The sequence below is a fragment of the Nicotiana tomentosiformis genome, chromosome 11 (assembly GCF_000390325.3).
Source record: "Nicotiana tomentosiformis chromosome 11, ASM39032v3, whole genome shotgun sequence".
In the NCBI taxonomy this organism is placed as follows: Eukaryota; Viridiplantae; Streptophyta; class Magnoliopsida; order Solanales; family Solanaceae; genus Nicotiana; species Nicotiana tomentosiformis.
Window position 1 is genome coordinate 116,736,938 of NC_090822.1, and position 22,875 is coordinate 116,759,812.

Here is a 22,875-nt window from a genome sequence, read left to right on the forward strand (position 1 = left end):
ACTTATTTTGGGACTACGGACGTATTCCGGGAGATCCCCCAACACTGCATATTTACTTTGGGACTACGGACGTATTTCGGGAGATCCCCATATACTGCATATTTATTTGGAACTACGGGACAGTATCCCGGAAGATTCTCCATTGCGTTTACTTTATTCTGAGCCGAGGGCTCCCTTAATTGTTAAATTTTCGAGAATTTCTTTAACTGTGTTACCGTAAACTTTACTTATATATTTTATTATTTAATTTATTATATTTACTCCGGTAGAGCCTTGACCTGGCCTTGTCACTACTCGACCGAGGTTAAGTTTGGCACTTATTGGGTACCATTGTGGTGTACTCATGCCCTTTCTTGTACATGTTTTCGTGTGCAGATCCAGGTGCGAGCTATCAACCTCGGGGTTAGTGCGTGCTGCTGATTCTAGGAGACTTCAAGGTACTTCTGCTTGCGTCCGCAGATCCTTGGAGTCCCTTTCTACTCCCTCGCCTAGAGAATTTCCTTATTATATTCGAACTTTTGTATATAGCTACATAGATTATAGCATCTTGTGACTTAGTGATATTCCGGGTCTTGGAAAATTATTTTGTATATGCCGAGTGGTACTACTTTTGGTTATTCATAATATGCTGTTTATCTTTAAAATGTTATATTTTCTTTACATTTTTTGTAATATTAGGCTTACCTAGTCGTAAAGATTAGGTGCCGTCACGACACCTTACGGAGGGTTAATTCGGGTCGTGACACTTTACCATCCCAAACCCCAATTGTGGAATTTTACTAGGCTTGTTGTTGTTATTATTGTTGTTTAGACCTCCAGACGTCTTTGTAGTATAAAAACTTTAGTTATACTCGTAGAATTAGGTCGATAAAGGTAAAAGATGTCATGAAAAATATGAAGGTTAGAAAATCTTGTGGTACATATAGTATCCATATAAAGGTCTGAAAGTGTCTTGGGGAGGTTGGAGTGGTATGACTCACCATGCTATTTGATGCCATGTTGAGATGTGGTAGGATGCCTTAGAAGTGGAGAAAGTGTACCATGATTCCAACTATAAGAACAAAGGAGATATTTAAAATTGTGCAAACTATCGTTGCATTAAACTCATAAGTCATTCGATGAAACTCTAGGAAATAGTGATAGAACATAAACCTAGGAACATGACAAAAGTGACATAGAACCATATTGGATTTATGCCTAGTAGATCTAAAAGATAGGCTATATTCTTGCTAAAATATTTGATGAAATTTTATCGCAGAAGAAAGAAAGATGGTATTTATTGGCATAGATAAAGAAAAAAAAAATTATATTAAGTATATAAATATCATAAAAGACATATATGAAAGAGCTATCACTATTGTTAAAAATAGTAATAGGAGGTATAAAAGAGCCTTTCATAGCAATGAGTTGACACCGGGTTCTGCATTAAGCCCCTACTTATTTACCCTAGTTATGGATAAGTTAATCAACACAATACAAGATGAGGTCCAGTGGTGTATGTTATTTGCTGATGATGTCGTGCTAATTGACAAAACTAGTAAGTGTCTCAACCAACACTTGAGCTATGGAGATGCACCTTAGAGAGTAAACGTTTAAAGATAAGCAAAGTAAGACCGGGTACATGCACTGCAAGTTTAGTCAGCATGAAAAGAGCAAAATTTAGGTGAGACAAGATGAATTTGCAGTGCCAAAATACAAACAATTTAGATATATAAGCTCGTTATTTCAAGAGAATGGAATGATATATGGAGATGTTACTCATATGATTATAACTGAATGTTTGAAATGAAAAAATGCTACTGGGGTATTATGTGATAGAAGAATGCCTACCAAAGTGAAAGGTAAGTTATGTGAAACAGTGATAAGACCGACTATTTTATATATAGTAGTGAATATTAGACTACTAAAGTTCAATATATCCATAAAATGAGCATTATATAAATGCGAATGCTATGATGAATGTGCCGTCACATAAGATCAAATAAAATTAAGAATGATCACATTCGCCACAAAGTGCAATACCACACATTAAGGGTAAAAAGAAATAAGGTTGGTTAACAACTTGTTTGGATAGTTTTTACCTATTGTATTGTATCATATTGTTATTTTAAATATAATATTTATTTTGATTGTTACTTTAATTTTATTGTATCGTATCGTTAAATTCGTCGTTATGTAATAATGAAAAGTGTCACTTTATGTAACGACGGATTTGGTGTGGTGGCGTCGCTACCTTACTTTTTTCTCTCATCTTGCTCTTCCTTGTTATTAAATAATTATATTTTATCGTTTATCTTACCTTTTTATATAATAATACTACCATGTATCATATTTTTTCTTAGTAATTTTGCAAGTTTATTCTTCATATTATTGGTGTGTGACATCATCAAACGATAGAATTTATCCAAATATTGTATTCATCGAACAATATAATACATTATGAAACGACATGTAACAACCATCCAAACAAGTTGTAAGATGGTTTGGTTATATCTTGCGTCGACCTACAGATATGCCGGTCCGTAGGTGTGAAACTACAATTGAGAAGATGTCAAAGAGGACGGGGTAGACCTAAAATCACATGAAAGAAAGCTGATTAGAAAAACGTATAGATCCTTAGAATCAATATAGACTTAGCTAACGATAGGCACAATGGAAGAGAAAAATCTATGTAGGTGATACCTACTAATTGGAAATAGGTTTTAGACTTGGTAGAGAATTTATATTATTATTATTATTATTATTATTATTATTATTATTATTATTATTATTATTATTATTATTATTATTATTCATCTTAGTTTTTCAGTTATTTTTTCAGTACACACATATATATATATATATATATATATATATATATATATGTATGTACTTGCACTTTTATTTTCTTTCGTTAGTGATGATGATATAAGTTGAATTTAATAAAAGCAATGATGATTCATATCGCCGACTCTAATTTATTTGGGAACTAATGTTGTATCCCAGAATTAATATTTAGATTATTATCCTACTCATTGTGGAATAGGAATAATACTATAATTGTGGTATAATTAATCTTAGAACTGTTAATCCATGATGCGAAAACACAATCAAATACGAAAAAAAGTGATTCAACATTTTATCCTGAAATTGTTAATGCTTATGTTACCAACCAACCAACCCCTTAAAATTGGCACGGCAAATGAATTGAAACACCTTCCTAAAGCGCATGAAAAATCCAAAAAGAAGAAGAAGAAATTAAAACTAAAAACGCACTAGTATGTATCAATGTCATTTTCTTATTAGACACTTAGTGCTAAAAACGCCCTGTAATTCATGGATATAAGTTAATTATATAATTATTTTAAAATAAACATGAAAACACATCATATTTTCCCATGTTTCCTAACAAATCATCGTGGAGAAGAACACACGAAATAGATAAGGAGCTAAAAAACAAGAAGATGAAGACAAGGTCGACGATGCGTATATTACATCTATATTCGAATCGGTAAACTATATACATATGTGAATTACATCAAGCTACAACTGAAAATGAGAAAAAATCACCGATGCAAATATGAGAACCATATTATTCAATAAAAATGACCTCTCAAGTAGAGAAATGTACGTATAATAAACTTCAAAGTTCGTGACATAGTTAATGCTAACTACTAAAAAAGATGCGCATTATTGAGTTTGTGAATCAAATTCACGTTAGAAAATATAAACGCATATTCCAACCACGTAGATTACACTATCTCAAGACTTTTTACAACCATTACAATTATTTTAGCCTAAGTATTTTGATACATTTGAGCGCATAATTGTTCGTGCTAAAATCTACTGAAATCGAGGATATGGTACTAGCAACAAATATTGCAACTGAACGAACCAAAGTAACGACAAATGAAAACTCGGAGAAATCAGACAGAAATTTGATTTTCCCTTGTCCAACATGTGTTACAGAGGTCTCGAAGGGACGGCCCAATTGGTTTGGGAGGTGTTGTCCCCACGGGCGATGGAAGATCGATCCCTCTCAATGTCTTGTGGGTCTGAGTCTGTCACACACATAATTTGCATAGTTCAGTTTACATTCTTGCGTGGTTTGCAGGCTATTACATAGCGGAGGTTTACCTAGTGCACACAGAGTGCTCACCGCAGAGTGTTCACCCGAAAGGTAGAGGCTGTGACAAAGACCGTAACGACTGCGTATTTTCCTGAGGTTCCAAAAAAAAATGTGTTACATAGCCTCATTTGGCTCATCCTATTTTTGGCTATTACAATAACAAATTTACAGCTTGAATTGGAGCCAAAACTTCCAAATTAGAATTCGGATAATCTCATCCGAAGACACTTTTTTCTAATCTTTTTCGAAATCCAGGTCATCGATCCATGACACTACCTTAAAACAAATAATAGATACCCACGTGTACTTCTAAAGCAATAACCTGTACACATTTCCTACTTTTCACGCATCCTATATCAACCGTCGATCTCATTTTCAAGTACTTAGCCAATCAACGATTCTGATCATTCCAGCTCATCAATCTACGCCACTCTCTATTTCTCCAATTAAAACAAACATCAACATTCTATAAATACGAAACGCTCATTTCACAATTTCATCATCGCAATACATTTTGCTTCTCTATAACAAATCTCTAAATTTTACTCTTCCTCTTTATACTTTTCAATGGCTCCTAAGGCCGAGAAGAAGCCCGCCGAGAAGAAGCCGGCCGACGAGAAAGCTCCGGCGGAGAAGAAGCCAAAGGCCGGGAAGAAGCTTCCGGCGAAGGACGGCGCCAGTGGTGTAGACAAGAAGAAAAAGAAGGCCAAAAAGAGTGTTGAAACCTACAAGATCTACATCTTTAAGGTGCTCAAGCAAGTTCATCCAGATATTGGGATCTCAAGCAAGGCTATGGGGATCATGAACAGTTTTATCAACGATATTTTTGAGAAATTGGCTCAAGAATCTTCTAGACTTGCTAGGTATAATAAGAAGCCGACTATTACTTCCAGGGAAATTCAGACCGCTGTCAGATTGGTGCTGCCCGGTGAATTGGCTAAGCATGCTGTTTCTGAAGGAACCAAGGCTGTGACTAAGTTTACCAGTTCTTAAGTTTTTAGGTCATGTGGGAAAATTTGGGAATTTAGGGTTATTTGGGGAATTAGGCTTAGGGTTATCTGGAAAATTTGGGAAACTAGTTTTCCTTCTTTCTTTTGATTTCTGATTTTCTATATTGTAACTAAACTGCTGTTGCTAAGTGAATGAACAAATCTACTTTTGGGATATTGCTTGTTACATCCTTGCTAATTATTGGCTTTCAATTGAAATAGAGTTCTAAATCATTTGTTATTATTTTTTAATCTTTGTTTATTCACAAATGATATTGGCATTGGTGAATTTTTGTTTAGGTATCTGGTATTGCCAATACCACACAAGATATTTGATGTAGTAGTAGATATTTGTATTTTGTTATTCTCTAGGGAAGGTCCGAGAGAAATGTACTTTGTGGTTGCTGGAATGGCAAGAGAATTGTGTTACTTATAACATATATCAATAAAGGTTGGTTTTCAACTGCTATTTTTGGATGATTGAGGTTCTAATGTAGTGATTTTTGTAGATGGATATATGATTATTAATGTTGATATTGATGGTGGAAGCTTGTTTTTGTTTCTTGTTGAATCTGAAACTGAATGCTTCTAATAATTATGAAAGCTATGTGTTTGTAATTCCTCTAGATATTTAGGGGATTTGATAGTAGACAGAGATTGGCAAATAGATGAAAACCTACTCTGAAATTGTTTCATAAGCTTGTTAAGTAGTGTTATAATTATGCACTGCAGGTTCGACCTTTCTTGGAGCTTACTTAATGAATGAACCTTGTCATGCTGGAACTACCCGGCTATGTATTTATGCTTCATTCGCTATTTACTGTTTGTACATTGTCTGTTTCTTTCTATGTTCTAGTCATGTATGCATCAAGGCTAAATGATAGGAGTACTTTCACTCAAGTCATTTAGTAGTAGTTTATTTCTTTTGTACTTGGGCTGTGATCTGGATTCTTTGCATGGTATTGTTTCAATGGATAGGCTTGTCGCAGTTAACTTCAGCCTTGTTCTTTCTGCTCAAGGAAAAGGCAAAAAGCTGTGTCGCAGTTAACTTCAGCAACTTCAGTCTTGTTCTTTCTGCTCAAGGAAAAGGCAAAACCACTGTTCAGTAGTCAGGGTAAGCCTTTGATACTCTAATTCACTTACGATATTTGTAGGATATAGGAACCAGCAAGTATCAAGGTTGAGACTGGTTTGAATATTCATTTGTATCTTTGTAGTATCTAGTGATGCTGCTTTATCACATTGTTATTGGTACATGTCGTTTAGATTAGGTTCTGTTGAATTGATATAATATTATGTAATGGCAGTGTGGTGGTTGATTTTTTCTCTGCAAAATTCTAGCTAAATGTGAATAAAAGTGCAAAAGCAAGGCAATAGCCAAGAAGCTTAGGCGTCTGGGTTGTTAATCTAGTTCATGTTTAGATCTTGCTTGTTAAGTTTATATTTTGGGGAGTTTGCAGTTCTACACAAAAAAAACCTTAATGCTGGCGCATGTCCTTTTTTGGTTTCCCATTCATCACTTGATAACTTGTGTGATAATGCTTGTGTTGTCCCTTTTTTTATTCCTTTTCCTTTTTCCTCGCTTTTGTTGACCGTCTTGTTATAAGTTATTTAAGAATAAGGACCTAATGAAATGATTTTATCAATTATATCCGTAATCGATATATGGCCTCTCCTGTAGTTTTATATTAACTGAATCATTTGTTAGAAATGAGCAGCATACAAATGAAAGATCCAACAAACAAAAAGTTGATTTTTGCCAATAGGCCGAGCTCTGCAAGTGTTGTTATTGTATAGACTAAAGGACACAGCTTCTAATGCTTTTCTAGATGCAATATCTAACAGTACAGTATACAGGGTTTCTCATTCTTGGGTAGCTCCTTCATGGTCTTCATTTGATACTTGTTGAGTGAAATGCTAATTAACTGATTTGAGGATCTTCTGTCTTTCCTCCAAATTGAAACAAAATGTTGACCTCAGAATATGAGTTTCGTAATCCTTGCTTTTGACTTCTGTTCAAAGGTCTGCTAGTCTCTTCAATTCTTTGAAACTTAGGAAGCATCAACTTTCAAGTTAGAGTAACTTGGAGGAAATTCTTCGGAAAAGATTAACTTCTTTTGTTTCTTTCCTTCAACATAGTTAAAAGTGTTTGTTTTCTGAGTTGGTTAATAACTTTTGCATGATTATCTTATTCTCTACTTTTGTAGTGTACTGATAATATCTTTAACAACTAAGCAATGTAACAACATATCGTATCTTGGCTAAATCTTTGACTATTTTGGAGATGGATGTTTCATTCTTCGGACTCATCCAATTGTTTAAGTAATGTCACCCCGTCTTTTCTATCAGTTTCAATGGTTTGAAACATATGTATGATTCAGTTCTTTGTGTTTCTTTCTCATTCATTTGCTGGGGTTTCAGGTTTATGGTGAGCCACGGAGAAGGGAGTAGACGACTTGATCTCACTAGGCTTCGCTCGTCAACTGGCAGAACCTGACTTGGTAATCCTTAAGTTGCAGTAATCATGTTTGTAGTATGTTTCTTTACCAAGAAGCTTTTGTTGCTCCGAAGGGCTTGCAAAGTTCCCAGTTGATGTTTGAGGAGGGAGAACATACTTTCTGGTTTACATGGAAAAAGACGTCTCAAGTAGATCCTCTTGTCTTTAGTATTAGCAGGTCTTAAATGTGTCCTGCATACATGATTGGAAGTTGGAACCTTAGGCTTGTGAGAATTTGATGAAAGGGAGTATTGAATTGGTCCTCCAAATGGGGCAAATTGATGTAATATCTATATGTGTCTAGTATGTAATGGTTCTCTATTTGAATTCACGTTCCCATGATTATACGTGTGTGAGGAGATTAAAAAAAATTGCCAAGGATTTGTTAGTTAGGCAGTGGATTTTGCCGTTTGAGGTTGCGGTAGCAAAACATTAGTATACAATAAATACTGGTAAAGAACACATCAATAAGGGGTCCATAGCTCAGTGGTAGAGCATTTGACTGCAGATCAAGAGGTCCCCGGTTGGGCCCTTTAATTTTTGCCATTTCGTCCCTCTTATCACATTGGCAATTTTTATGTTTGAACAAACACATCAAAATTACGATCGACGAGGATTTGAGAAAAGAAAGAAATGGAATACTTGCATCAACTCATATTATATGACAATGCATATAATTTTTCTATGTAGCTATGCATTTCAGGTCAAGAGCAAAAATTTGGATTATAAATATCAATAGAGAAAAAGATAAATGTTTATTCCTCCAGCACTTTTCCTCATTAGTTTTCTTTTGGGAGGGCGAGGGTCAAAATACATTATTCAGTAATAAAATCTGGTCAAAAATCATTATTAAGTAACGAAAACCAAAAACAGGTTCTCTATAAATGGCGTAGCCCGGACTCGAACCGGAGACCTTCAGTGTGTTAGACTGACGTGATAACCAACTACACCACGACACCTTTGTCCTTCATAAATAGATATATTGGACTAGAATCCGGCCCGAAGTCCGAACCAACCAGACCGCGTAAAAGGAGGAGTTAAAATTTCGTGTGGAGTCAGTAAAAGAGAGGTCTTTTCTTCTCTTCCCTTAAACCCTAACCTTACCTCTTTCTCCTTCAATTTCTACTTTCTCTTTCCCAAAATACAGACAAACAGAGACGCAAATACATAAAATTACAAAATGGCAGAGGCAGCTTTGAACATGAGTTTAGACGATCTCATCAAGAAGAATAAAACCGGTACCGGAGGTAAACCTCGCGGCAGAGGTCGCGGCGGCGCCTCCGGTCCTGGTCCTGGTCCTGCTCGCCGATTCCCCAATCGTTCTGCTAACCGAGCTGCACCTTATTCCACCGCCAAGGTCGAATTTTTTTTAAGATCTAATTGCAAATTTTTGGCTTTTCTTCGGTTCCATCCCTGTCTCTCCCTTCAAATCTCGTCAGCGATAGGGAATTTTTTTCGGATTTTGAACCTGGATAAATTATTGTATCTGATCCAAAAAAGTTGATGCGGTTCAGGCTCCTGAGGCGGCGTGGAATCATGATATGTTCGCGGCGGCAGATCAAGCTTTCCCCTTTGGACAAGCCGGTGGCGGTCAGGCGGCATCTTCCATATCGACTGGGACAAAGCTCTATATCTCCAATCTCGATTACGGCGTCTCAAATGAGGATATCAAGGTAGCTTTTTTCTCCCTTTCTAGCTCGTTTTTATTTTTTTATTATGTTCTTTGTTTGGAGATTTGTAGGGATGAGTATTTTGGGATTGATACGTACTAGTTAATTTTGATGTCCTTTATGTGGGTTCTTTTGATTTTTAAATTGCACAGTTAAATATCTCTCGAGCTTTAGTCAAAGTTTTGACCTTTCGTTTGCAACTGTTTGCTTGGATTCATTATTTGTCATGCAATTGTCCTCGGGATGATAGTAAGATGAAGGGAGATGACATGATATCGTTGTTAATCAAGTGAGGAGGTAAAGAAGCTTAAAAAAAAAATAAAGAAGGAAAAAAAGAGTACTACAAGTTTAAGTGAAAAATGAGATCATGAAACTACTGGAGATGTAGCTGAGGATAGAGTTGCCTGTTAGGCTTTGACTAGGTTAAGAAAGACATTGAATTGAAAGTGGACATGCTCTCACAGGCTAGATTGAGCTGTCTGTATTTTTGCTAACTCTTCTGCCTTAACGATGCTTGTTTCCAATGGAATTTGTAGTTTGTGCTTGGATCGGTTTATGCAAAAAAGATTAATAATTTTTGGAAGTAGTGTTTGCAATCTCTTTGGAGGTTTATTGATTGGCCACCAATTTTAGCTTGTAAAGATGTATGTGCTGAATTGCAGGAGCTCTTCTCAGAAGCTGGTGACCTGAAACGCTATGCTATACATTATGATAGGAGCGGGAGATCAAAGGTATATTATTAACCTAGACTATGCACTTTAAAGGAAAACAATGTGGTTCAGCTGAGATTAATGGAACTGCTTCTTCAGGGAACGGCTGAGGTGGTCTTCTCACGTAGACAAGATGCACTAGCTGCCGTTAAGAGGTACAACAACGTTCAGCTTGATGGGAAGCCAATGAAGATTGAAATTGTTGGGACCAACATTGCCACTCCCGTTGCCCCTGCTTTCAATGGTACTTTTGGTTTTGGAGACGCTAATGGAGGTCCCAGAAGGTATGATCTGTTATTCACCAGGACGTTGTTAAATTGGTTTTCTGAGCTTTTCTATTTAGCTCTTTGATGATAAATGAAAATAGGCTTTGATAAGATTGAAACTCTAAGTGAGTGCTGGTTGCTTCACGTGTGGAAACTCCTTTTATGCACTTGCGGGCCTCTTCACCCACTCCTTACTCCTTAGAAAGGTCATGGAAGAAGTGTATATATTTGATTTTGGAGCACAATTTTGTTCATTTTTTCTGGGTGCTACTTCTAGCATCAAGTTTTAAAACGATTTGAGAAGACTGGTAATTCTAGTTCGGCGGTATAAGAAATTCATGTATGTATGAACAAAGTGGAGAAATTAGCTAGTTTGTCTGAGTCCACTTCAGTTGAAGCGAAACAAGACAATGAATTAGGGAAAAATGATAAATGGGAGGTCGGTGTTAGACACTTAAATTGGAGCTGATCTTGTGGGTAGATCATACAGAGGTATCTTATCGAAACAACTATCATGCAAAGTTATCGGGGAATGTAAGCTTTATTTGGCTGCAGGAAAGGAGAAAATTGAGTATAAAGTGGGAGTTAGTAAGCTTTTTTAGAAACCTTTCAAAGTTTAGACTAGTTTTAGTATTGTTTGTTTTAAATCTGTAATGGAGTTTTTCATTTGGGTTCTTCCTCTCTTTTGATGTTGTTTAACGTAGTTGTATTAATAATTGGATAATGAATATATGGAATTAGTTTCTATTCAATGCTTCTAATCATAATTCATTTGTGGTAAAACAGTTTTCAAGCAAGAGGTGGTGGCTTCGGGAGGTCACGTGGTGGTAGAGGACGCAGTCGCGGATTTCGAGGAGGCAGCAGAGGACGGGGAAGAGGAGATCGTGGAGAAAAGGTATCTGCAGAAGATCTAGATGCTGATCTGATGAAGTATCATTCAGAAGCAATGCAGACAAACTGATGGGTCCGGTAGCAATGTTTGCCTCTACATCCAGTGCGTAGTGGAGCCAGACTTTCTGTACTTTAGTATTCTTCTCTTTTCAAGTTGCAAGAAAGAAAGTACTTATAGGAAGATTTGAACATTTGCTGTATGGGAATTGAGCTTCTTTTTTATTTGTTCCCTTGATTTGGATTTGTGCTTGGGTGGAGTGATTTGTGTATTCTACCAACTCTTTAGTTTATTTAAGAGCTGGACGATTAGAGTGGAAATGCTTATCCTTGCCCATACCACGACAATGCTTTGCCTCGACGGTGGCAGACGCCAGCTGAAGATGGTGGCTGCCCTGTGTCTTGCGGTCCTGCAAGTGCTTCTTGTAGTCAATAATTTGGGCGTCAATCGTGAGGTAGTTTTTGTCGCTTTGTTCTTGTCCACTGGTTTCACAATTGCAGTCCTTGTGCACTTTGAAGTTTTTTGCTGCAAGTGTCAGACTTAATTTTATTCATGTTGATAATGAGTTCTACAAACTGTTGACTTAGGAAGCAGGTAAGTGGGATCAATTTTGGGTGACTAAAGCTGCCTCCCCTGATGATTTTTTCTTACTTATTGCAAATATATATTTCTACCTTTTATAACATGTTTATAACGAGCTTGAAAAACTGTTGCATTAGGAACAGGTAGGTCGGAACATTGGGTGACTAAGCTGAATCCTTTGAATGATTATGTCTTATTGCAAATACATGGGATGAGTAAGCTGAATGATGGTTCTCGGGGGCCGCAGACTGCTCATCTTGTGGATGATATGTTGATGTCGCTGGAGAATGAGGCTTCGTCCTCTTTCTGTGAGCGTGATGTTTGAGTGAGGTGGTGGACTTTCTGCATTTCTACAGCATTATGGAGCTTATGCCCTGTACTGTAGAATTGCTCGAGTTCGCTGTCTTTGCATTTCTTGCAATCTCTTCAAGTCTGGAGCATCATCCGGCATTTCATATTAATTAGGCTGTTGGTAATTGAAATTCAACGACTAGAAACTTGGATCATTGAGATGAATATGCATTCTGCTATGTCCTGATTCAAAAATCAAATTTTCTTGGTTTTTTCTCTGTTATGGTCTTGCTCGGACAATGTATATTAGCCGCCCTGTAGATATGCTGATTATCTACTGGGTGATGTGTCAACTGATACTTCCTTGTGAATGGCTGTGGTGCTAAAGATGGCATATTGACTCCCTTAAAAGGCCTGAAATATATATGCTGAGATATGAAAGGTGGCTGATGGTCATCAATGGATCTCTTGTAAAGGTGTTTGTAGCTCGCACAACCATGTTTCTGGAGCGGTTTGCGCTTTGTTTTTGATTGCCTTTTATCGAAGCTGTTTGCAGCGTGTCCAAACAACAATCTGGAACAGATTAAGGAACAATGAAGTTTCTTTCTTTCTCTTTTTAGTTGCGGGTCTAGTTCATATTTAGGAAGGTAGTAGTTTACGAGGAATATTTTATCTTCCTTGCGAGGCATTCTTTCGGTGGTGATTACCTTCACCTTCGGCAGAGTAAAAAACTTGCACATTATGTAAGGTTCGCAGTATTTGGCAATGGGCTTCTAGTGAATTATATGATGATTTTTCTGCCAGTCCACACCTAGCAATAATATCGTAAAAATTGCACTGGTCGTCCCCATTTAATCTATACGTATATTTTTAAAATTATTTAACATATACCCTAATTTTAACAATTTCAGACGTCTCCTCTTCTTCCTCCTGACCTATGCACTCCTTTCTTCCTCCTCTTCTTGTCTATCAAATTAACTTTTCAACTACTATTTTAATATATTCACTAATAAAATGTGAAGTCAAATTAACAACTTAACCTACATTTGATCAAATACTGTCATAAAATAACAAAACAGAGTATTGTTATTGTTCTCTATTTGAATTCAGAAACCCTGTCAACAGAATGTTAAACGTGGGCTTCTGCAAATTTTACAATTCTTTATTTTGCAAGCTCGAGATACAAATTCAAATGCATCGAGAGCGCAACAGATACTCTCTGTTTATCTCATACTGAATATACATAAGTTCCAAATCCAGTATGAAGAACATGAAGAATTCCCCATGAGGTAAAGCCCGATGTGATGCTAAACCAACTCTTAGTTACACTGAAAAGTTAATGTCTTAAAGTTTGCACTACAAATTGAAGATCAGACTAATTTGTCTGAAGTTTGCACTATGAAATCACGGAAAACTGAAGTTTTCCCTTGCACAGCACTATGAACTGAAGTTTGCGTGATTGCCTTTACAAGTCAGGCCAAACTTCAGGCAAAAATATCTGAAATTTTGCTTTGATAAGGTTACACTTCAGGCAAAAAATTCTGAAGTTAAAACTTCAGACATAAATTTTTGCTACTTCAGGCCCGTATGCATGAAGTTACCCGAAAAGTGGGTACGCTTGCAATTGTTTTTACAAAGCGGGTATAGATTAAAATGTGATCCAAAAATTGGGTATAGATGCAAATCCCCCAATAATATCGCCGCTACATCCACTTCTGATCCTTTATTAAGAAAATTAATGCAATTTTATGTTTGTTAAAATAGTCTTGAATTGAATTTTTCTTTTCTTTACCTGATTCATTTAAAAGAAAAAGGCACAATGTGCGAGTTAGTGCACTTACAATGCTGCAAAATATGAGAAAGCAGAATGCTTTTACAATTCCAAAACTAACCAAGAAACAAAAGAGTACTTGTGAAAATGTTTTTGGATCATCTTAGTGACGTATGTAGCCATGTAGGTCATTTTGTTCTTTTAGGCTTTCATCTCGAGTTATTCATCCAAATTTAATCACGGACAAATATTCTGCTGTTTTCTGTGCACGTATGAGTTGAGAATAATCACGATTTCCGTAAATTTACACCATCGTCACCGTTGAAAACAATAATCCCCCAAACGTCCTAATTACATGCAGGAAAAAAGCTTTGATACATCAATGACCTAATTTCTGGCTAAAACATACAACACAACACTACCCCCACACCAGCTAGATGTAGAACAATTGGCGCGACATCATTGCTCCTTTGGCCTCCTCACTTTATCCCAACTTGAAAATATTAACCTCAAAAGTGAATAAAATATAGCCAGTATGCACGACTTCATAAAATTCCAAAATGAAGAAGGCCAATACCAAGGATACAGCAAGCGGAAAAAGAGACTTATGATATGTCGAGGGTATCGTCCAACCTGAAACAACACATTAACGCATGTTATTAATAAAACATAACATGACCAAAAATAGGAGCATTGGGATCAGAGGCGGAGCTAGGGATTTAAGTGTGAGTTCTAAATTTTAAAATAAAACATTGCTTTCAGGGGGAATCGAACCCCCACCTTTTCCAGCAAACCCACAACCCTTTACCGTTGAACCAAGACCCATTTTGTTACTGAGTTCGGCAGTATATATTTATATAGATTTAGTAAATATTTTAATACAAATATAGGGTTCCGGAAAAGTCACTGGGTTCGCCCGAACCCGCACCCACAACTGTAGCTCCGCCCCTGATTGGGATAAATCTTCCCAATGTTCTCTAACAGCTATCATATGCTTCCATGTTCAAAATGAATTTCATTCAACATTTACCATGGCACTGGCAAAATAATTGAAACAACTTTTCTAACTAGCCATCTTTTTCATGCCATCCGCTTATAAAATATCACCAGGGTCAACCACAGAGTAGGTTTATCTACTTCTTGTCTGGACTTCACCAACGGAACTCAAAAACAAAAAAAGAAGAAGCAAGAATGCTACACCAAGGATTTGAACGTGTAACTAACAGTAATTTTTGAACTACCTTCAGCACTACACTAGAATCACCCCTCATGTCAAGGGGATCCAACAATTTATATATATGCAAAAAATTTGTCGTTGACCTCTTTGCACAGTGTAGGACTCAATTAATCCCCTAGTGTCCTTAGCTCCGCCCCTGTTCATTATTGTTCTGTAATTCTTTATCTGCTTGTTAGGTACATTGTGCATCAGGCTACTTCGCCACACACCAAGAATTTTATGACAAATAAATACATCTTTATTAATCCATAAAATGTCTGAAGTACGAGAGAAGTATTCTTCATCGAATATTTTGGTTTGAAATGATATCAAATCATAAGTCTATTCCAATAATAGAAAGATTACTCACAGGATATAGCAAATCTAATGCATCCCATGCTGCATGGCGAACAGCTCTTGTTGGGTACATGGGAGCACCTGGTGACGTGAAGCTATACAAGCAAGTTTTCAATCTTGTACTGGTAGCCATTCTCAACTCTAATCCTGCAGAGATGTCACTGTAATGTAACTCCAAACATTTTCGAAAACCCGCACTATTGCAGACACTCAAATTAGCAAGAACTAGCTTTACCTTGAAGGACTTTCAATTGGGAGAGGTAATGCAACAATACTGGCTCCACTTTTAGTTTTTGAAGCTGAAATCAGAAGTGTAAATGAGAAGCTGCACAGGGAAAATGAAGGAAAAGACTCTGGGGATGTTGAAGATCCTGTTCTCTTACCTGATCAGCTAGTTCAGTTACAAATATATCTGCTGGACCACCAATCAAGAAAGCATTTGGAAAATCAGGAAATTGCCTTAAAAAACTTTCTAGCCTGTCAGCTGCAAATAGATTTAACATAAGCATGTAATCTCAACCTTGTATGCAAGGTTACAGCTAAGATCAACTTACCTAGGTTATACAAGAATATGAACCTTGAAAGGAGGAGAAATAAATCTCTTTGGGCCTAACAAGATGAAGACAGCGAATGATGTTAGTACACACCCACTAAAATTAGACTTGCTTTGGCACACAGGTAAATCAGAAGGGGAAAACATCAGACCTGCAAAGGGATCTTCTTTAATCGACCCGGAACAAGGGCAACTTCCTCAAGCAGATACTGTAACACACATCCATATAATCAATTGTCACCATTTACCTCCATCGATCTAAAAGCAACAAAAGAAAGCACCAGTGCTACACTTCACTCCCAATACTTCAAAAATAAAAATCAATTCAGGGGTATTTGACCTGAAAAAGACTCTGGAAACGCCTTGTGTTTGTTTGGATGTCGATCCTGCAAAAGGATATGTCAGCCAATCACTTAACACACTTTACTATAATCCCCACACCCCGTTCCCGACCTGTTCTTCTTCACTTATGCACTGTGAAACACATAAAAGGAGCAATAACTACATAATTTCTAAGAAGAAAACCTCTGTCTGACCCTACGATACAGTTTGACAGAAATATTAAGCAGTCTATTTTATGAGCATCAACGGAGTAAATCTCTGAGTGGTGTATATATATTAACGTAGATATGAAGAACACGAGAAGGTAAAGAGAGTTGACGATAATGATGTAAAAGCTAAAGTTGATCCAACATGATGATGTATATCAGTCATGCAAGAGAACATGCCTGCAAAGCAATCAATGTCTCAATATTAATCAAGGAAACTCAGGCATGTTGCATAAGGGGAAAGCTTTTACTGAGTGCATAAAGCAACAAGGCCACAAGATTGTTGCATAAAGGAAAGACCCTGTATAGTGAACTTAATCACATTTGACTCTTGATATATCTAGGATATAAAGATTTGTGCCCTTGAAGTAGTAGCAAGCTCAGCACTAGAATGTGTTAGAAAGAGCACACACAGTTAGCTTCCTGAGTTTCTAATTTAATAGAAGCCTTAAATGAGAAGTGACATTGGCAATCAATGAAATCTTAAAATAAAAGCAAAACTCATACCAGAATACATTTGTAGCTCCTTGAACAAGAGCTGATGAGTAGCGAAGGAGGACTTCAGAATTTTCAAGTTGAACCTCAAACAACTGCAACGTAGAAGATTATGTAAAAGAGTAGGTTCATTACAATTGCATGAATAAAAAACACACTCTCTCCTCTCCTTCCCCTCTCCCCCTTCCTGCTTTTCTTCCTGGTGAGGTCTTTTTTTTGTGTGGAGTTGAGGGTGGGAAGGAAGAGGCGACATTGTATGAACATCTTGATAAAATTTACAGATCACACCATCAGATACGGTCTTTATTATTGGATATGCCTACATAGTTGCAGATTGAAGAGATTCTAGGGTACACATAGATATCCCCTGCCAGTTTTTAAAGGGAAATGAGTGAAATTACTGCATTCGGAAAGTAAAACCTCTATTGGCCCGTTTGTTCACAGAACAGAATGAGCAAAAACAAGCACAACCAAAATATTGTGAGAAACACGTGATACATACAAAAGTCCAACAGAGAAAGATAAAAAAGGCTCACCATAAGTTGGATAAAAGGAAAAAAAAAAACGATAAAGGGGGTTTGAAAAGAATTAAAAAAGAATATCAACACCAGAGCCATATTTTCATTCTTAACTTGTGGCCCTGGAAGGCATCTTTCATTCCTTGAAATGGGAGTTCTCATTCTATCGCTACATAAAGAGTACATAACTTAATAGGAGATTAAGATCATAGAAAGACGTAAAAATTCTACTAACCCATTTATGGAAAAGGAGTGAAAAAGTATTTGAAGCGAAGGATTGACTCCACAGTTGGACAATCAGATCAAGGATCGGTTTTCCGTTCTGAGGTACACGGACAAAATGATCAGCAAGCACATAGTAGTAGCATGTCGGTCCTTCAGCCCGTTCCTCTGCAGCCGTAATAGCATCCTCGCTGCTGAGTATTATCTCTGTCTCAATGTTAAACCACAAAATAAGTTCTTCCTCTTGATTGATCACCAAGAATCATCAAAATTCTGAATTTCCTCTAGCAAATGATATCTCATACTTCTGGACATTTTTAGCTTGAAAAATAGGTTAATGAGATTCTTCAGAATGAAGTTGGCATTACATATTTTTTTTAAAGGTAAAGATTTCTCACGTATGATAAAGAAACTACACAGATAGTCATATCTATTGACACATATTTTGTTGTACTGATACACCATCATGCAATTTGATTTAATCTTTAAAAAGGGAAGAACACAAGGAAATGAAGAGGAGTACATACTATTCACTATTTGTTCAGAAGCCAGAGAATGAAAGTGAAAGGAAGGGAGAACCAAGTTCCTTACCCCCCCCCCCCCCAAAAAAAAAAAGAAGCAAGAAAATGCATTCCCTTTGTTTGGGTTTGGAGAAAACAACTGAAAGGTAAGAAGAAAATAAGAATTTTCTTGTTTCAAATTCCTCTTTTTCTGACAAGGTTAGTACAAAGAAAATAAGTCTCATATGTTTCAGACAAAAGCAAAAATTTGGTGGGGGCACAATGGAAAAAAGAATTGCTTTGAAAGGTGATTCTTTTCATCTCTAGATCTTCTCTAGATTACTCTCCCACAAAATAGTGAATTGCGTCAGAAGAAACAAGATGATTATATCTTTCAAATTTGCTTTCCTCCTTTATTTCCCCTAATGAACCAAACATGGGACGAGAAAACTGTGACCTTCCCTCCCTTTCACTTCCCTTTCCTAGTTTCAAACAAAAGTTGTGGAAAAAGACAAGGTAAAAAATGTGAATACAAAATCCATCTTCTTTCACTAATTCATAAACCTTGGAACCTAACTAAGAGATGTTTCAGAAAATTCAAGTTTAGGAGGAGCTAGGGTGTCAACATGTGAGATTTATTATAAGAAATCATTTAATCAAGATGTGGAAAAAACCCAGAAAACAAGTTTCTGAAAAAAGAATTTAGGGTCGGGCGGGGTAGATTATTCGTTATCTCTTTAAAATTAGAATCATAGTCCTTTCTTTAATCTTACTGTGATACCCTCCTCACAAATTAAAGTGATTGAAGAGGATGAATATCACAGAGAGCTAAACAGATTTAGAGCCAGAATAGATGATTTTCACACGAGTAGAGTGAACACATGGTAAAGGTATCCAAAGTTCATGAAGTTCCTATTGCAAAGTCTTCAACATCAACGATAATTCTTTGTTCTTTTACCCATCTCAAAGGAGTACAATGGCACAAACATTAGAATGAAGTCAGAGTATGCAACCTTAGAACTATTGTTTCCTCTCTTTACAAAGAGAACAGACACTTTTTTTATGAATAAAATGTATTTCACCAAAGATAAGCAACCAAGAAGGTGCTTCTTACGAAGTTGACAAAACAAATACCCTAGAATAAATATAACCCACAAAAGTTGGTTTTATGTTTTCCCCAATGCTAAATTTTTTTATTGGACTATGTTGAAAGTTCAGATAGGAGAAGTAAGCAGTCATGTAACTTTTCTCTTGTTTGATCATATGAGATTAGAAATGAATGCTTGATCCTCTGCTCACTTCAGCATACAACTTGAGTTGATGCCAAAAAATTCTTACTACCTTGTTCACCACTTCTCCACTTAGGTTGTCAGTTACATTCTCAAGAAATAGAAATGCACCGTCTTCTCCATCAAAACAATCCCAAGGCAGCTTCAATTTTTCTGGGTGCTATACAGTGTCCGATATGTGAATCTCTTACTAAAATCCAGTTGTACTGTATTAGGTCAGGTGATACTACATGGTGGCTATCGTTGTAGCAACTGAAAGGATATGACACTATGTTCACTCTATTTTATTTGTGAAATTATCTTTCCTAATTTCTTAGGCAGGTCCACAACCAGTGGCTGGCATACTAACAATAATTCACCAACTGATGATTCTTCCGTTCAGATGTAAAGGCTTTGGCTTCCATTTTTACTCTAGATTTTCTTCATTCGCCTTGTAGATGTCTACATGAATTAGACCGGAATGTGCTAGTCAAAATATTACGTCTGCACTTAAAATATATTAGTTATCTCACAATAGGCAAGGAGCTTTTTATCATTTGAAAACCTCATATGAAACATTAACGGTCCCCATCTTAAAATACCATCTCCTAAATGATATTAAATAAAACAGAGTATGTCGTACTCTAATATACACATTAAATATATAGAGCACCACATTTACCAAAAGGGATCTAGAACAACTTTTAACATAGCACCAAATTCCCCCCATGAATGAAATATTTTGAAATAGTTCTTAATTAGAGACACTTGCAAATGCAACTATCACACATCCATATATATGGTATAAATATGTAATAGAGTATAGCATCTATGTGACTGATACGATACTTTAAACAACTCTCAAGATAGAAAAGAGCTTGATCATTAAGATCAGCTAATATTATACCACTATGTGCACGCAATGTGCTTTCAGCAATCAACTTCACTAAAGATGGAAATTTACCATTCAGTAATAAAAACAATTGAAATTTGAAACCTTTAAGCAAAGGCCTTTACTAACTATGTAGCTTTTTTTTTCCCAAAACTTTCCTGAAAGTATTCTCAGAAAAAATCACTAATTAAACTCATCAATGAGGTGCACATGTAAGCTCTTCATATCAATCATTCAGTTTACAAGAGAAGCAAAGAGATGAAAAAACAGAACATATTGTTAAATCCATATATATAGACAGGAACCATTGTTCCAATCTATATTCCAAAGGTTCGACGAGAAAACGAAGGAACTAAAGATAAAGTTGATAACATTAACATCTGCAAGGCCAATTTCCCATATACTAAATGAAATGCAAAGTCATCGTCAAGTTAACTTTCAAAACACATGGAGTGTTTATAATCAAGTTTTGTCCAACTTTACCAATATATCCATAAAACCTCCCAGATCTCTCCCCGCTCCCCTTCCCCAAGTGCCATGTTGAATTACTCCTTGAGCTTCAGTAGTAAATACATATAATCACCTAATTTAACACAGCTCCTTTTAACAAACCAGGCAACTTCCACATTCAACTTTCAGAATTTATGTTGCTTATCGTGGCTCATTAAGGTTAATTGAGCATCACAATTTCGCTAAAGCACGCAACAGGTTTTAAAGCATTTCCGGTCGCAAGATATAATTAAGTAAATATAAGTGTATTCTCTCCCCAGCTTAAGCATTTAGAAGAGACGGTCACACATTTCAACATTTCCTTGTCATCTATTCTTTCTAAAAGGGAATGTACAACGTAATGAAAGCCATAAATATTCACACAAAACACGAGTGAAAAACTTACTACATTTACCATGCCTTGTCACGTTTACAATCAATAAGTTAACTCATTGTACTCAATTAGATCTCTCACGTTTGTTTTCCACATCACACGAATAGCGTCCATCATGTGCTTGATAAAAAGAGAGAGTAATAACATTGAGTTACCTTTAGCTCGATCATCAACTTCCAAAGCTATATCAGCGAACAGCTCTTGCAACAAATTACGCCTCTGCGACGGCGAAGTCAATGCCTGAAACCAAAATTTGAGAAAATGCATAGAATTCAACAAACTCAATCAGTCAAATGAAAAACACAAAATTAAAATTTAAAGAAAAGGAAACACGCGCACAAAATCGAAGCATATACGTACACGTTGAAGCTTCTTTTCAATCTCTTGGGTAAGAGCTGTGAGGTAAGCGGAGCTTCGAGCTGATGAAACGGTAGCCATTGTTAATCTCGCTCGATTTCTTCAAAATATACGAACATTGAAGAAACGAAGAAAACAGAGGAATTGCCCTAATCCAGATAATTCTGGATTTTGGATCCAATGGAAGATTTTCACCAATTAATTTTATATAAAGCTTTTATATCTGTAAATAAATAAACTTTACATTTACAGTAAGAGATTAATTTTAAAGTTAGGGAAGAAGCAGTAACTGAGACTTCATTAATTAATTTATTATTTTACTTTTGATTTAAAGTGGCGTGGAAGGGAAGGAATAGGGAAGGAAAAAAAAGCGATTATTTTGAGTTATGTGTAGGTGGCGGGGGCAGGGGAAGTAATGGGCACATGGTTTGTGGCTTTTTTGTACACGTGGGCTCTGCATTATTTGGATAATGCGAAATTGCGGACCGAGAAAGATAAAATCCACCGATCTTGTCTCTCGTCACACACACGCGCGCTTTGCTTTTCAAAAAAAGTGAGCGGTAAGGTTACTGATGATTGATGTCCTTTTCTTCTTTTTTTTCTACAAAATAAACACAATTAAATCATGTTGAATAACAGACATAAAAGTTGATCATAAACTGCACTATAATAATGTGTATTCAGATGTGAAGAATGTGTTTGACAACTTGACATGATAGATAAAAGATTTGTTACTTAATTATAGAGTAGTTAAGAACACGTTTTCACTTACATTTCAAACACCGGTCAAAACTGAGGAGAACTGCCCTAGGAATATATGTGTTCCAAAATGAGAGTCCACCTTGCATCTTTCTAGTAGAAAAGGTTTGTTATTTAGGAATTAGTCAGTCCGTCTTGAATTTCAGTTTTTTAGTTCATATTTTTGGGACAAAAATATCTTGAAGTTAAGATTTTTAATAAAATTTTAGGACAAAAATAGTAATTAATCTCTGAATAACATCCCTGAAAATAACTATCTGTGCACTTGCCCCATCTTTCTTCTTTTCTTATAAAGAAGAACTAACGCAAATAGTCTCTCATCTAATTGTTTAAATTAAAAATAATCAATATATATATATATAACATCCAAAAGGTCAAAACATATAGAAGGGGGACAATGATGCGGATATCTCACCTCTCTAAATACAACATGTAGGGTGGGCATGCCCAACTCTCTATACAACAAGGGGCACAAAAAATTGTGCAACCACTAAGATATGTTTAGGGATGGGCAATGGGGCGGTACGGGTTTTA

General features: G+C 36.3%; 3 protein-coding genes, 1 long non-coding RNA gene and 1 other non-coding gene across 5 annotated transcripts; 3 read left to right on the forward strand and 2 right to left on the reverse strand.

Annotated features, from left to right (window-relative positions):
* Window positions 1–4,590: 4,590 nt before the first annotated feature.
* On the forward strand, window positions 4,591–5,272 carry LOC104089762 (histone H2B.2). The gene has a single exon (XM_009594731.4). The coding sequence runs from the start codon at window positions 4,676–4,678 to the stop codon at window positions 5,099–5,101; it is 426 nt and encodes a 141-aa protein (XP_009593026.1). The 5' UTR covers window positions 4,591–4,675; the 3' UTR covers window positions 5,102–5,272.
* An 801-nt stretch (window positions 5,273–6,073) lies between these two features.
* On the forward strand, window positions 6,074–7,925 carry LOC138900985 (uncharacterized). The gene is made up of 2 exons (XR_011412401.1): window positions 6,074–6,211; window positions 7,519–7,925. It is a non-coding gene; the product is annotated as an uncharacterized lncRNA (long non-coding RNA).
* A 554-nt stretch (window positions 7,926–8,479) lies between these two features.
* TRNAV-AAC (transfer RNA valine (anticodon AAC)) lies at window positions 8,480–8,553 on the reverse strand. The gene has a single exon. It is a non-coding gene; the product is annotated as a tRNA-Val (tRNA).
* A 98-nt stretch (window positions 8,554–8,651) lies between these two features.
* On the forward strand, window positions 8,652–11,449 carry LOC104089764 (THO complex subunit 4A). The gene is made up of 5 exons (XM_009594732.3): window positions 8,652–8,951; window positions 9,109–9,267; window positions 9,927–9,995; window positions 10,074–10,258; window positions 11,027–11,449. Exons 1-5 carry the CDS (start codon window positions 8,775–8,777, stop codon window positions 11,199–11,201), a joined length of 765 nt encoding a protein of 254 aa, XP_009593027.1. The 5' UTR covers window positions 8,652–8,774; the 3' UTR covers window positions 11,202–11,449.
* A 2,601-nt stretch (window positions 11,450–14,050) lies between these two features.
* LOC104095766 (uncharacterized) lies at window positions 14,051–21,895 on the reverse strand. Its single transcript, XM_070188685.1, has 11 exons — window positions 21,586–21,895; window positions 21,381–21,465; window positions 17,696–17,889; window positions 16,955–17,037; window positions 16,240–16,285; window positions 16,052–16,108; window positions 15,901–15,955; window positions 15,730–15,830; window positions 15,582–15,645; window positions 15,360–15,493; window positions 14,051–14,406 (listed from the first exon to the last, which is right to left on the reverse strand). Exons 1-11 carry the CDS (start codon window positions 21,661–21,663, stop codon window positions 14,233–14,235), a joined length of 1,071 nt encoding a protein of 356 aa, XP_070044786.1. The 5' UTR covers window positions 21,664–21,895; the 3' UTR covers window positions 14,051–14,232.
* Between the last annotated feature and the right edge of the window lie 980 nt (window positions 21,896–22,875).

Bases quoted from the DNA above. Each gene is read 5' to 3' on its own strand.
- LOC104089762 (XM_009594731.4), top strand. From the start codon at position 4,676: ATGGCTCCTAAGGCCGAGAAGAAGCCCGCCGAGAAGAAGCCGGCCGAC.
- LOC104089764 (XM_009594732.3), top strand. From the start codon at position 8,775: ATGGCAGAGGCAGCTTTGAACATGAGTTTAGACGATCTCATCAAGAAG. The intron at 8,952-9,108 runs GTCGAATTTTTT...GATGCGGTTCAG, and splicing joins CACCTTATTCCACCGCCAAG to GCTCCTGAGGCGGCGTGGAA. The intron at 9,996-10,073 runs GTATATTATTAA...CTGCTTCTTCAG, and splicing joins ATAGGAGCGGGAGATCAAAG to GGAACGGCTGAGGTGGTCTT.
- LOC104095766 (XM_070188685.1), bottom strand. From the start codon at position 21,663: ATGGCTACCGTTTCATCAGCTCGAAGCTCCGCTTACCTCACAGCTCTT. The intron at 17,890-21,380 runs GTAACTCAATGT...ACATTGAGACAG, and splicing joins AGTTGATGATCGAGCTAAAG to AGATAATACTCAGCAGCGAG. The intron at 15,494-15,581 runs GTAAAGCTAGTT...ACATCTCTGCAG, and splicing joins CCAATTGAAAGTCCTTCAAG to GATTAGAGTTGAGAATGGCT.